Source organism: Calliphora vicina, chromosome 1 (assembly GCF_958450345.1).
Source record: "Calliphora vicina chromosome 1, idCalVici1.1, whole genome shotgun sequence".
NCBI lineage: Eukaryota > Metazoa > Arthropoda > Insecta > Diptera > Calliphoridae > Calliphora > Calliphora vicina.
The window spans coordinates 158,940,139-158,955,664 of NC_088780.1; the positions used below are offsets into that span (position 1 = coordinate 158,940,139).

The 15,526-nt window shown below is 33.4% G+C and overlaps 5 protein-coding genes across 5 annotated transcripts in view; 4 read left to right on the plus strand and 1 right to left on the minus strand.

The window, feature by feature from the left end:
• The window catches only part of Map205 (Microtubule-associated protein 205), a 395,519-nt gene that overhangs the window by 313,141 nt on the left and 66,852 nt on the right, over window positions 1-15,526 (plus strand). The window contains exon 2 of the mRNA XM_065516395.1: window positions 12,528-15,203. Coding sequence (XP_065372467.1) covers window positions 12,642-15,203 — 2,562 coding nt within the window. The 5' untranslated portion in view covers window positions 12,528-12,641. The remainder of the gene's footprint in view (window positions 1-12,527; window positions 15,204-15,526) is intronic.
• Window positions 701-2,662, plus strand: LOC135964228 (saccharopine dehydrogenase-like oxidoreductase). Its single transcript, XM_065516391.1, has 2 exons — window positions 701-877; window positions 951-2,662. Exon 2 carries the CDS (start codon window positions 1,144-1,146, stop codon window positions 2,428-2,430), a length of 1,287 nt encoding a protein of 428 aa, XP_065372463.1. The 5' UTR covers window positions 701-877; window positions 951-1,143; the 3' UTR covers window positions 2,431-2,662.
• On the plus strand, window positions 5,212-6,575 carry LOC135959738 (putative transferase CAF17 homolog, mitochondrial). Its single transcript, XM_065510770.1, has 2 exons — window positions 5,212-5,317; window positions 5,390-6,575. The coding sequence occupies exon 2, from the start codon at window positions 5,440-5,442 to the stop codon at window positions 6,484-6,486; it is 1,047 nt and encodes a 348-aa protein (XP_065366842.1). The 5' UTR covers window positions 5,212-5,317; window positions 5,390-5,439; the 3' UTR covers window positions 6,487-6,575.
• LOC135964230 (cysteine-rich DPF motif domain-containing protein 1) lies at window positions 6,924-7,678 on the plus strand. The gene has a single exon (XM_065516394.1). It carries the CDS (start codon window positions 6,973-6,975, stop codon window positions 7,510-7,512), a length of 540 nt encoding a protein of 179 aa, XP_065372466.1. The 5' UTR covers window positions 6,924-6,972; the 3' UTR covers window positions 7,513-7,678.
• On the minus strand, window positions 7,536-9,457 carry LOC135964229 (uncharacterized). Its single transcript, XM_065516393.1, has 3 exons — window positions 8,726-9,457; window positions 8,310-8,666; window positions 7,536-8,235 (listed from the first exon to the last, which is right to left on the minus strand). Exons 1-3 carry the CDS (start codon window positions 9,414-9,416, stop codon window positions 7,751-7,753), a joined length of 1,533 nt encoding a protein of 510 aa, XP_065372465.1. The 5' UTR covers window positions 9,417-9,457; the 3' UTR covers window positions 7,536-7,750.

Consider the following 15,526-nt stretch of genomic DNA (forward strand, 5'->3'; position numbering starts at 1 on the left):
AATGCTGTTTCAATTTCGAGTAACATGATTTTTCATCGCTTCACCACACCCGAAATTCACCAATAATTTTTTATACACCACATTTTTTAGAACAAAAATTTATTTAGAAATTTTTCTGAAAAAAATATTTTTCCAAAAATAGTTTCTTAAAAAAGAAGTTAGAATTAATAAAGTTGATTGAATGGCTTGATTTAAATAGTTCGTGATTTTATTTTATTCACCATAAGTATGTACTAAGTAATTAAGATCTTTGAAAACACTTGAAACTGTTTTCAATGAGTTGAATAGGAAAACACAAAAAGTATAATGGAGCTGATATAGCCATGTCTGTCTATTGAAATGAACTTTCCAAACATGATTGATACTTCAAAATATTGGATATATCGGATACTGGATAATCTGTCTGTCCGTCTCTATGTTGAAATTAACTTTCGTAAACCCCCAAATAACTTACATTATATATATATTCACTGACATATAGGCAAAAAATCCCGAATATATCGTTTTTTTTGGATTTTTCACAGAAATTTTTCAAAATAAATGTGTCTGTGCTAAACCAACACCAGCGATCTGGCAATCACGAATATGTAAGATGATGTGGCAGCACTTTTTACGCTTTTAGTGCTTTCAGCGATTTTTAACATTCACAACTAGAGGTTTTTTATTCAAAAAAAATCGGAACATCACTTGGTGTTGTTTGCAATTAATTTCCATATCAATTGTAGCCGGTAAGTTAAAGGGAACGAAGAAGGGAGTCCAAATCAATGAGCTTTAAATAAAAATAAGACGAAGAAAGGAACTGCATATAAAACATTCCACGAAAACAAGTTTATGCACACACATTAAGAAGCTCTCCCGTTAACTCCTCCTCCGCAAGGTAAAAAAAAGTTACACTCCTTTATTTTTAGATAGAAATATTTATTTCGTTTTATTTTTTTTTGCACACTCAGCTAGTCAAAGGTCAATTTGCAACAATCAATTTATGCACGTAAGAGCCCCAAAGAAGAGCAAACAGTGTGTTGAATAAATTAAGAAAAAGTCACCAGAAGTGATAAGAAAAAAAGGTTTATTTTATAAAATAATTATCATACCTAAATTAAAAGAACCAGTAACAACAATAAAGTCGAAGCAACGATCAATAATATGGCTGCAGAAAAATTAGATGTCATAATATTTGGAGCCACCGGCTTTACCGGCAAATATACCGTGTATGAAGCATGCTCGGTATTGGAAAACCTCAAGTGGGGCATTGCTGGACGTAACCGCAACAAATTGGAGGCAGTGCTTAAAGACATGGGTGCCAAGGCCAATAAAAATCTAATGAATACACCCATCATAATTGCCGATGTTAGCGACGAAAAATCTCTGGTCGAAATGGCGAAACGTTGTCGTGTTGTAGTCAACTTATGTGGACCTTATCGCTTCTTTGGTGAGCCTGTAGTGCGTGCTTGCATTGAGGCCGGTACTCATCATGTGGACGTTAGCGGTGAGCCCCAGTATATGGAAACTATGCAATTGAAATATCATGCCCAGGCGCAAGAGAAAAATGTATACATTGTGTCGGCCTGTGGCTTTGATTCTATACCCGCCGACATGGGCGTAGTGTTTATAGAGAAGAACTTTGATGGTGTTGTCAATTCCGTTGAAACCTATTTGAAGAGTTATACTAAAGGCGGTCCAACCGGAGGAGCCGGTATTCATTATGGTACCTGGGAAAGCGCTGTTTATGGTTTAGCTCATGCCGGCGAGTTGCGCGGCATACGCAGCCAATTGTACAGTGAACGATTGCCCAAGTTCCAGCCCATACTTAAGAATCGTCCAATCATTTTCCGTTCTGAAATAGTCAACAGTGTGTGTTTGCCTTTCCCTGGCGCTGATCGTTCGGTGGTGATGCGTTCTCAACGTTTTCTCTACGACCAAGAACGTAAACGTCCCGTACAAATGCATGCCTATGTAGCATTTGGCTCTTATTTAACCGCTTCCTTGGTGGCTCTGTTTGCGGTATTATTTGGTCTCATGACCAAGTTTTCCTTGGGTCGCCGTTTGCTGTTAAAGTATCCTAAAGTTTTCTCATTGGGTTTCACTTCGCATGAAGGGCCCTCTGAGGCTGCTATGGAAAGGACTTACTTTTCCATAACTATGAAAGCTTTGGGCTGGCCTCAGTCTGAGCGTTTGGCTGAACCTACTGATCAATACACCAGCCCTCCTTCGAAATCGTTAAAGGTCAAGGTATCTGGTCCTAATCCCGGCTATGGTTCTACCTGTGTAGCTTTGCTTTGCAGTGCCGTTACCGTTCTTAAGGAAAGTGACAAAATGCCTGGATCTGGTGGTGTTCTGCCACCTGGTGCTGCTTTTGCCAAGACCAGTTTGATCAGTGAGTTGGAGAAACACGAACATGGCATTAAATTTGAAATATTGGCCAACAAGTAAATAGTATTTAATAACTACTATGTATTTTGAAAGAAGTGTGAGCTTTTTTTTTGGTAATTTATCATTTTTAAAATGATGAATCAGCATGTATGTATGTATGCATATACCTATTACGTATATTGAAATTGAATTTCATAAAGTTTTATAGTAGTGAAGTAATTATTAAAGAAAAAACATTTTCGTTTTGATTTGTATTGCATTTCTTAATAAAATAATCAATATTTAGAAATAATTGAGAGCGTTTATTTATTTGTTTCCGATAAGGTAATCAAAAAACATTAAACCACCTTATATAACATTTAAATTCGGCTATGCCGAATCATATTTAAAACTCCGATGAAAATAATCAGTCTTATCGTGTACGGCGTTGGCGTTTTACGACATCGACATATTTTATCTTGAATCTATTACGAACCGCCAACGCTGATTAGGACCTCGACATTCAATTGTTATAAGAGAATATTATGCAAAACCTATTAAATATATTTTGGTTCTTTTTTATAAATATATTTTATCCACTAAACATTCAAACACTAATATTTCCCATTACTAAAATATTTCCCATTAATTCATAATATTTCCCATTAATTCATGAACCGGTAGACATACAAAGATCGCATATAGTTAAGAATTGTTCACCAAAATTTTTGTTTTTAATATTAATCTTAAAGTACACTTTGTGGGTATATACGATTCGGCACTCTTACCTGTTTTCAATACATTTTGTAAATGATTAAAAACAAAACTGGGCGAATACTGCGTAACTCAATCCGAAAACGAAAATGTTCGAAATTCTGTGCTAATACATTGTAATTCGAAACGATTTCCTTTCGAGTCGAATAAGGGAGTAACACCCTGAATGAAGAAAAAATTTGTTCATTAAATTTGTATTAGATTTGAATTAACATACATATTCAGCCCAATCATGAATAAAAAATCCATTTTCTCATTTTTCCTATTCAAATTCAATGTTAACAAGTAAGAGTGCTATATTCGGCTATGCCGAATCTTATATACCCTTCACCTTTGTTGTGGATGCATTATTATTTTTTATAATTAGTATATATGTATGTACATTGCCCACTTTCAGCGTACAGCATCCTAAATTTATCAAGAACACAAAAAACAACAACAACGCCAAACGAAACAAAACACCAAAAGAAAAAACAAAAACAAAATACGCAAGGCAATGAAACCAACACACATCCAAACATACGTTTAATTGTATAAAAAACAACAACAACGCCAAAAGAAACAAAATACGCAAAGCATGCACATTCAAACATACGATTTGTTGTTTTTTTGTCAAAAAAACCAACACACAACCAAACTAAACTTTAGTTGTATAAAAAACAACAACAACGCCAAAAGAAACAAAACACAAAAAAACAAAATACACAAAGCATGCACATCCAAGCATACGTTTTGTTGTTTTTTTGTCAAAGCATGCAATACATTGTGTTTTTTGATGAAATTTTCAGAGGTTGTCTCGGATTTTTGCTCATATCTCCGTTATTTATGGACGGATTTTGCTGATTTTAAATAGCAAAATTCTCGAAAGTATGTCTGACAGAATTGTTGAAGATTTGGATCCCGGAGATATCTGGGGCCTTCAGAAAATTGATTTCAACAGACAGACAGACAGACAGACGGACAGACAGACAGACAGACAGACAGACAGACGGACATGGCTTAATCGACTCCGCTATCTATAAGGATCCAGAATATATATACTTTATAGGGTCGGAAATGAAAAATGTAGAAATTACAAACGGAATGACAAACTTATATATACCCTTCTCACGAAGCTGAAGGGTATAAAAATGGGAAAAGGGAAAAAACTCCCGCAGATTTTTCATTCATGATTGGGCTGATTATCAAAGGTTGAATGAATTCTATACAAATAAAAGCCTTTGAGTGCAGCTAAATAATTTGTTATTTTGGTAGTGTTTGTATTAGCTGAAATTTTAAATTCTTAATTAAGATTTCATTAAATTATGCTTAAATTAAATTAATACGATGCTCTGATCATTCTGACAAAACAAATTATTTAATTTCATGCTAATATTTGAATAGAAATTATTAATTTTTGAATTAATTCATAAAATTGTTAAATTTTTGTAAATACCTTCATCCTAATATTTGAATAGAATTTATTAATTTTTGAATTAATTCATAAAATCGTTAAATTTTTGTAAATAAAAATTTAATCCAAATTGAATGAAAAACATAGATATATCAAGGTGGCATGTCACAGTGTCCATTGACAAAATGTCCATGGACATTATGACACCCCATAAAGTGAGATAATGCCCATGGACATAATGTCATCTTCTGGAGTGACATAATGTCCATGGACATTATGTCAATGGACACTGTGGCATGCCACCATATATCAATACCATGAGTGATAAGTGTATATCGTCAACTAAAGCGCAAAATGACGTAACATCACTCTTCGAATAACTTACAAACATGACTGATACATCTATATATTAAGTTCGGGTCGGTTGCTATTTAAAATGGGCGCACAAATATCTGAGATATAAGACAAAAAAACGACGACTACATCAAATTCACCAACAAATTTTGTTCACTAAAAATTTATTTTTACACAAATTTTTAACGAATTTTTTGTTAATTCCTTATTTTGGAAAAGGATGTTATATATTATTTTAGAGTTCATAACAAAATTGTTTATTGGAAGGAAAATTAATTTTTATAATTCCTAAACCACATTAATTGAAACCCAAATCTGGCAGCATCGTAAACAGCTGACTCCAAAAAATTTAAAATAAAAGCAACAACAATTTAAAAAAATAGACATTATTTCATTTGATTACAACAGATAAAATATTACAATCGTTTTATTATTACATTAAAAAAAGTAAGTAGCTACAATATTTTTGCACTTGTTACGATTATTTTATTCAAAACCCCTCCCCAACTCTGCAAGCAGTTCATTCTCTCAACCATATTGTAGTCGTACAAAGAAGTGCTTCATACATAATGAATTTAATGCGTAATCTTAGCCGGCTAACGGATATCTCCACCAAATGGTTACCACGAAGATGCATCCAAACATCGACAGCAGCAAATACAAAACAAAATCTTACTATAGAACATTTAACGGAACGGCAAATTATACGAGTGAAGGGTGATGAGGTTGTACCGTTTCTGCAGGGTCTCATAACAAATGACATTAAACATTTACATCCCACATCGAACAAGGCCATTTATGCCATGTTCCTGAATAAAGCTGGACGTGTTATGTACGATACCATCTTATACAGTACCTCAGAACCGACAAAGATTCTTATTGAATGTGATAAAAGTATAGCGAATGAATTGCAACGCCATTTAAGACTATACAGAGTAAGACGTAAAATCGATATAGATTCTGTGGATCAGGAATTTAAAGTGTGGCAAGCGTATGAATCTAACAAAGAGGCACAAACACTTCTGGAAGTACTAAACAAAGAGGATACAAGTGGTTTAACCTTTACCGCAGATCCTAGACTAAAACAATTGGGTGTACGTTTATTGACTAGTGGCGATAAAACATTCTCTGATCTTGCCAAACTATTTATGAGTGGTGTTGTTAATGCCTCTGATGCTAACAACTTTCGCTCACACAGATATAGCCTGGGTGTAGCTGAGGGCATAATCGATATGCCTCCAGGAAAGTGTTTCCCTTTGGAAGCAAATTGTGATATTTTGAACGGTGTTAGTTTTCACAAAGGCTGTTATATAGGTCAAGAATTGACTGCGCGTGTTCATCATACGGGCATGATACGTAAACGTCACATGCCTGTCAAGTTAACAGCTCCTTTGCCTCCAAATACCACGGCCACCGTACATAATGAATCTGGAGCAAATTGTGGTACCATTTATGGCAGCACAGCTGATCGTGCTCTTGGTATGTTGCGTGTAGAAAACGTTTTGAAGGCAAAACAATTATTGATCAATGGAAGCGCTTGTTCAACAGAAAAACCTCAATGGTGGCCACAAGAATTACAATCTAATGTATCTAAAGATATTCGCAAAGATATTTGATATAAAATTAAGAAAATCAAAACCAAAGATATATAATTTGTTTTGTTGTTGTTGTTATTATCAAATAAATGAAATTTTATTCGAAAAAATATGAACTATGGCCATAAAAAAACTTTTATATTTAGGGACAAAATTAAAGAATAACGACGAAATGAAAAATGTTGATAAAAAAATTAATTTTTGAACCTCTACTCTTCTGAAGATCGATCAAATTAAAATTTTGTACGATTGATACCTAGTCGAACAATTTGTTTTTCTTTCTTTATTGAAAATTCTTTGGACTTTCTGTTTTAGTTGTTTAAACCAAATAATAACTACTTTACAAAAAGGACTTTTCCTGTATATTCAATATAAGCTTATTTTCTTTGCCAATTTAATTTAAAAATATCCATTTTATTTATTTTTGTCATTAACAAGTATTCTACTTTCAAAAAAATACATCTACATTCTCTTCAGCATCACTATCCATTAATTTTCTTACAGAAAATGTCACTCGAAAGTCCAACACCCTCTTGTTCTAAATCACTTAAAGAAGAATCTCAAACACCTGCTGATGACAATGATGATGATGGCAATTCGGAATTGTATATTAAAAATGATAAAGCAGAAATAGAACTTTTAGAATCAACCGACACTAAAACTAAAGACAAAGATGAAAAACCGGAAGTAGCTCAAGATGACGAACGTATTGCTAAAATAAAGTTCTATTGCAGTTGCTGTGATATGGAGGAAATGGCACATTATTTTGGTTTGGAGCCGAGCTTTGTATTTGGCATAAAATTCAATGAGCCAACCTACATAATGAGAGATCCATTTCAAGCACCTCCGCCCAGATGGAAAGCCAAAGCAGAATATTTTGTGGCCTTAGGAGCCCATTGTAAAATATGCGAGAACGTAGTATGTAAGGATAGTGAGTGTAGTTTCTTTTATATAAACTCCTATTGTTTAAATTGTGTTAAAAAAGTAGCAAGCACATTTCCCTTGGACATACAACAGAAATTAAGAAAACAAATGGCCATGAATTAAATGTTAATTTACTAACAACTGCATGCTTTGTAAAAAATAGTTTTTATTCAAGATTTTTTTCTTAAAACTTAAGTTTATCTTTATTATAAAAAAACAATTTAATTTGTCTAAATATAGTATGATACATACTTACCATTTTCAAATAACATGGTCAACTAAAACATTATTGATTGTTAAAAGCGCTATTTTACAAAGTCTATTTTTTGTAAAAATAACAAGGTTTTTGAATAAATTTGTTTTATTCGGTTTTGGCTTTAGGAGCAATTTTCTTAGCTAATTGAGCCATTTGGTCATTGGACTTTTTCTTCTTTGATTTTGGTTTTTTTTTTAGGCCCTCTACTTTGACACCTCTAAATTCACTCTTCTTTGGCTTTTTGGCATCATCTGCATCGTCGGACTTGTTATCTTTGCCTGATTTATCCTTTTTACCTTTCTTGCCATCTAGTCTTTGTTTGGCACCCTTCTTAGATGTTAATTCTTTTTCGGCTTGGGCTTCGCGCGCTTCTTTGGCACCCAATTTTCGCACACTAAAACGTTCCACATTTATGGGACGATCATCTACAATGGTGCCATTAAGTTCTAGAGCTAAACCAACACCATCAGGAGACTTAAAGCAGACATAGGCTACACCTTTACAACCTTTGTCGCCATCCCGAATACAGCGTACATAATCAATTTCGCCACAACTACTGAAAATTTCACGTAAAGATTCTTCAGTAGCAGCTAGAGAAAAAATAAATAAAAAGTCAACATTTAAAATCGCTAACTGGTTTAAAATTTAACTTTACAAAACTTACTATATTTTAGACTGCCCACAAATACGGTTTTTTTAGCTTCTTCCTTTTCGTGAAATTGTGGATTTTTTACCGCTAATGTAACCCTTAAATGATTATCCTTGAATTCGACGCCATTTAGCGATAAAGCTTTTTCAGCTGTTTCTTTGTTTTTCAATACTACATAGGCATTCAAAGCACCTGCTGTTCTGCGCTGTTTATGTTTATGCAACACTTGTCCACCTGCGGAACGTAGACGTATAGAGTTGACGGGCCCAAAGTCCTTAAATAAACGAATCAGTTGTACACGTTTCGTGTTAATAGGCAAATTTCCTACAAATACTGTAGCAGCTTCCACAGCAGGGTCTCTAGTTTGTTTTTCTGTTAAAAGTGCATGTTTAATAAGTTTGTATGTTAATTCTAGAATAGATCTATCTTACCGGCTAGTTTTTGTTCTTTTATCAACTGTCTCTTTTGGGTCTTTTTTTCCTTTTTCGACAATACCTTACTACTTGTGGCATCAACAGTTTTACTAACGGGTTTTTCCAATTTCTTTGTTGGCACAACCTTATTAATTTTGGAATCAACATTTTTAGTAGCAGGTTTTTTTAATTGTTTTACTTTCTTTACACCATTTGTGGAGGCGGCTACGGCCGTTACTTTCTCCTCTTTGTTTTCCGATTTTTTCTGTTGTTTTTTCAATTTTTGAGCCAATTTCTTGGCTTTTTTCTTTTCCATTTTCTTAAGTTCAGGTTCTGTTACATCCTTGGCTGGAGTCTCTGGTTCAGATTTTTCTAGTTGAACTTTCTTGTTGTTGGATTTCTTTTGCTTTTTCGGTTTTTCATCTGTTACCTTTTGAGGTCCTTCTGTGGATTCTTGATTTTGTTCCGGTTTAGCTGCTGGATTATTTTTATTTTTCTTGTTCTTCTTTTTGGTTTTTTCAGCTCCATCGTTGGTGGGCTTTAGGTTGTTGCTCTCTATTTTTGGAGCCAAATTAATATCTTCCATTTTACCTACGGCATCTTTAAGTTTCTTTTCCTTTTTTGGTTTGTTCTTCTTAACTTTTCCCACCTTTACGATTTCCAATGAAGTATCATTTTCTTTCGATTCAGTATTTTTAACTTTTTTCATTTTTATTACAGTTTTTTTTTATAATTTTTCACGTGGAGCTCCAACAAAACGAATGAGGTATTACAATAAACAAAAACACATGTATTGCGTGCAGCAGTTTGCAGTGATGCTAATTTAGCGTTTTCTTTATCGACTCTAGTGATATTAAATCGAACATCGAACAAGCTATGAGCGGGATTCCCGCTGCGTTAACCCATCATATATAATGAATATATCAGTGTTATTTCCTATGTTTTCTCACTTCCTGGTTATACCTGATAAATTTTTATCATGATAAACTTCAAAATGGTTGTCTAGATAAAAAATTATCAGGTATAGTCTCCATTTATTAGTATTATTGCTTCGTTATGATAAAATTGTTAGTGCTTTTGCTTAGACAACTTTGTCTTGACAACAAATGTCATTTATTGTTATGATGAATATTTGTCAAGTATAGACGGGGGTCAATGTTTACATTGAAATACAATTACGAGTTTAATAAATATAAAGGGTTAAATGTTTTATTTTACATTAAAAATATGTTTGACAATGGAATTTCATGTACATTCCACAATTTATTGCTTCATTTTTAATTGAATTAATATTACAAATTTGTTTAGGTTTTTAAGGAAGAGTTACCAACATTGGCTAAGAGAGCTACCATACTTTTAGTTTCATTGTAACTTGACTGCACTTTTTCTAAAAAGAAAGTAATGCCAAATTAACAATTGAATTTTAGCGGCCATTAGAATTTTTTAACCGAATCATCTTTATTCGTTATAAAGTTATAAATAATTTGGAGATATCTTGATGAAATTTGACGTAGTCAGGGCTGAGGTATTTTTGAGTTGATTTGTATTCACACGGGTTCGTAGTTGACTATATGAAATTCCATCCAGATATCCAATCGTTTTATTTCCAAAATAAAAAGATTCTAAACCATTGACAGTTAACGTTGCCTGAAGTAGCGTACACGTAAATATTAATATAATAATTGTATTAATATTTTTTGAAGCCAGTTCTTATCAAATATGTAAAAATATTACATTGTTTTTACATTTTTGTCAAAATTTTGCAATTTTTAAATATTATTTAAAAATTTTGATTTGATTATTTATACAAGATGTACACAGTTTTCCTAACCAGAGATGGTCGACATTGACACCCTGCATCTCTTCGTGTATTAAAACAGGGTGTTCATAAATTAAATTTTCTTAAAGTCTATACCCTCCTTTACGAATCGTTCATGCATCATTTAGCAATCGGACCAGTTGTTTAGAAGATTCATTTTTATTCTATTTGTGTTTTGGTTCAGCTAATATGGTCTTCGCTATCAATGTAATTAATAACTAGTTTATATGATTTGTATACCCACCACCATAAATACAAAATTCTAATACAAATATTTTTTATTTATAAATATTTGATATTGTACAATAATGAACAAAATCGGTCGGTTTTTTGTGATAGAAAATATTAAATCAAATTTCTATGAAAAATTACTAAAAAATCGGTAAATAAAATTATCCTCATAATCTGGAGTTATTTTTTTATTTCTATAATTAAGTTTATTGAAATCTACAAAGTAACAGCTTTGTCAATTCATTTTGATTTTTTGTAAATTTTGTCTATAATTTGATTCATTACAATTTCGTTACTGATGTAACAAGAAATACCGTTACCAATAAGTCACAGCTGTGGAAATAATCCAGTAGCCAACCTTGATCAAAATAAAATATAGGTAACTTCAAACACTGAAATTAAAAAAACCGCGTGATTATTTTGTTTTCCTGTTTACAGAACTTGACAGCACAGTTCATACCTCAACCGCCCTTGTTAGACTTGGCAGCACTTGTGTAAAAGCTGCACAGCTTTTTGCAGAATGACGAGTTCATCATCAGTGTTCACAACTATTTCATCTAAATATGATAATATGTGATACAAATCGTAAGTAAAACCTTTAATACGTTTTTGTTACTTTTAGGAATTTGTTCCCTATGTATTTATTATATCACTACATCATGTATGGTTGAGAAATCGTGATGCGCAATACTATAAAAAAGTTTAAAACAAAAATATACATTGTAAAATTTAAATTATTTTCTAAAGTTTATTTTAAAACATATATTGTAAATTAATATTTGTTTGCCTAACTCTTTAATTTGGATAAATGCTTGCATTTTTATAGACATATTTTAAAATCAGTAATTACGAGATAATATTTTTATCCACCGAAAATCGCTAGAATTTCCTCTATTATTTTAACACTTTTTTCCGCTATATTGATCTTCAAATCGTAAGACTAGACGGATAAAATCGCTAAATTACCATCACTGTCACCACCCATATTCAATTCGCATTCGTTGAATTTTTCAATATTCAATTCGCGTTCGTTGAAGAAAAAGGACGGCAGCTGCGGAAGTCGGCAATATTTGTTCTTGTATTCCAGAATCATCAACAAAAAAGTTTACAAAAGCAGAGTATTTAAACTGTGTGTGTGTGTTGCAAAAAATTGTTTAAACAATTTTCACATTTATTGTTTGTGCATATATACGCTAATTTTTTTTTTTTTGTTATTTTTGCAAATCTATCTGAAAGAGTTAACAAAAAATATTTTATTAAAGAAAACTTTTGTGCAATTTTTTGTCTATAAAAAAAGTGTGCAAATAAGAAAAAAATATATGTAGTAGATATAATAAAGAAATAAAAAGAAGGAATTTCAAAAGAGAATTTGCGAAATTTTATAAAAGGTGAATCACGCGTACAAATTAAACCAAAAAATTAAACTGTGACTACTGACAATTTTTGAGGAATTTTAAAAAAAAGTTTATTTGCAAAAATAAGAAAAATAAAATCTAAATACAAAATTTTTAAAAATTTAACATTTAGATTTTATTTTTTAACTTATTAATCTATTTCAGCTAAAAAAATATAAAAAAACGAGAAATTGTAAAAAAGGAGTTAAATAAAGAAACTTAAAGAAAAAAATATTAAACCAATACAACTTTAAAATATTTTAGCGCAGGACAGTAAAGAGAAATTAACCTAAAAATTAGAACAACAAAAAGTATTTTGAAAAAAGAGAAAAAGAGAGTTAACCGAGAAAAATAAAAAAATAAAAAGGAATAAAATAAGTCGTGTAAAAAGGACTTGTAAAAAATAAAACAGAAAATTGTTTTGTGTTGTGCGCATCTTATTAAATCTTATTAAAAAAGTTTTTTGAAAAGAAAGAAAAGAATCTTTGAAATGGAGAACCAAGAAATCATGGATCAATTTTTGGAAAACAGACAAAATTATATGATGGATAACAACAGTATGCAGCACATGAATGTGAATGTGGCTAGTGCCGGCTGTGATGCAGTAGTAGGAGGCGTTCAGGCAGATGTTGTAAGTGGTGGTGTTGGTGGAGTTGCCGGAGAGATCTTGGGTGTTAAATACGATGAACACCACGAAGAACACGATGTTGGCGATGACGACGAATTGAAGTACGTTAAAGAAGTGCAGCAGAGCGAAAAGCAGCAGCAACAGCAGATGCAAAGTTTGAAAAACTTTGGCCTAGACGATGATGGTACATACGAAAGCAATGAGTTGGCAGAAAAAGAAACTACCAACAATGCAGCCCATGAATTTGGCAATGGAGACGGGGGTTTTGTATTCGGTGGAGATCATCACCAACATCAACAGCAACAACAACATCATGACTTGTTCAATATAGGCAATGGCCATGATACCAATGGTCATGATAGCGTTAATATAAATGAAGATTTTGGCAACCTCGTTTCCACAGGATTTGAAGAGAAACTCAATATGATGGATAGCGATTTAGATGGTTTCAAAATTGAGGGAGATTTTTCTTCCACCTCGAATGTTACAGAATCCGTCGAAGGCCTGATTCCCCAGGTGGATGTCAAAATTGAAACAAAGGCTGAACATCAAGAAATGGTCGACGAAGAGGAGCCCTCTTCATTGGCCACAAATACTACAAATGGAACCAGCAGTCTCAGTGAAAATGTTCCAGCACAAAATGTGGCTGCACCTCAAGCCAATGCATTTGACGACTTTATGGTCAATCTAGAGAACAAAGAAAATTCAGATCCCTTAACCCCACAACGGCCAAATGAACTTGATTTGGATCAAGCCCACTCTCAGCTAAATCCCGATGCTAAGGAATTTATACCTAGTTTCGGCTCCAATCCTAGTTCCCCAACATCTCCCTTTGCCATGGGCATGCAGCAAAATGAACCGGGTTTGAGTGATGCTCTGGAGACACAAATGTATTTCGGTCAAGCTCCCACTGCTGTACCACGTCATCTCATGGTTGATGATGATTTTGTGGCACAAAGCCCACGCAAAGGAAAGGGTGACAATAATATGGATGCAGTTCTTTTGCCAAAAGAATCAGAATTCGAGCTAGAAGCTGATAAACGACCCCATGAACTAGAACCTGAAGATGTTGATGGCTTCCAGCAAAGAGATGAAGTCATGACCCCAGATCAGGCTATACAACAATTACCACTCGATGATCTAGTAGCACAAGATAAAGAAAATTGTGATCCTACAGACTCTACTGACTTCCAACCTTCAACCTTAAACTTTATGGATCATGGTCCAGAGACCTGTGTCGATCTGGATGCCGATTTAGATTTGCAACCATCAGCCTTTATAGCCTCTCTACAAGGCGAAGATGATGTCATGAAAAGATCTATGTATGTGGCCAACGATGATGCTATTGAGGATGTTTTGAACAGCGTTCAGCCCATTCCAACCGAAATCGATAGTGTCAATAATTCATTTATAGAAGAGTCGGCTACCGAATCGGCTGCCAATCAATTGGCTGGAGACAAAGAACTCCTGCAGGTCGAGGAAAAAGAACATGTTTCGCATTCACCTTCCACAGAGGAAATTCAAATGAATTTACAAAACACTCTTAATTCCTCGAATAAGGATATACCACAATTACCGGTGGATATGGATAATGCCAATAACATGCAAGAATCTATGTATATGGATCAAGAGCAGGATCCAGAACAGGATAAAGTATTCCACGAAGAACAGCAATTTGAGCAAGATCAAATGTTCCAACAACCTCAAGTTGAGGAACAATTCTTACAGGAAGATTTGCATCATGAACAACCACAACATCACTTAGAAGAACAACACTTCCAGGATGAATTCCATCAGGAAAAACAAACTGAAATCGAACAGCAACTTCTTCAAGAAGCTGATGAAAAACATCAAGAAATAGGAAACTTCCCGGAAGAAGTTCAACATGAAATGCCAGCTGCTGAACACCAACACTTCCAAGAAGAAGTTCAACAATTTGAAAAACTAACTGAAGAATCACAACCCCAACAAGAATTGCTTGAAGAGACACCACTAAAAGAACAACATCATGATGAATTACTCCATGATCAGCCACCTCAAGATCTCATGGCCGATACTCAATCAATCGAACCAACTGAGGCAAGTCTTTTAGCTGATACCACAAATCCTTTGATGGCCAATGACAGTTTCTTGGACAACTCTCTTGTTTCCCACGAGCAACAACAAGACATTCAAGAAGCATTTTCTCCATTCAAAATCACTGAAGAGCTTTCAGCTGCTCCTGCTATCGACTGTTTTAACTTTGATGCCCCTGAAAATCAGCAAGATTGCAACATGAGTGATGTCGTTATGACGCCTTCGTCTGCTGTTGATGAGAAACATTTGCTCGAAGAAACCAAAGAACAAGAATTGTTCTCAATGTCCGGTTTGGAGCAACAAATGAATGACATGATGTTGAACAACACCGATGGCCATCTTTCACAGGTATGTGCAATAATTGTTGATTTTTTTTATTATTTAAAGTTTTTAACAAATTTTAATGTAAATAGCAGAATCTTCAGCTTCATATTTAAAAATACTTAAAAAAAATAGATTTTCGAATATTGATACCATAGTGATTTATATTATGGTCTTGGAATTTAATCAATAATTGTTTTTAAATATTTTGTATACCATAGTTTGTTTTTTGTTTCATTTTCTCAGAGATATAAAAGCATTAGTTGTATTATATTTAAATGTGCAATAAGTTTTTTTTTTGTTCTCGTAAAAATTGGTACTTTCCGCCTGAACTAGTTTTGTAATATGTA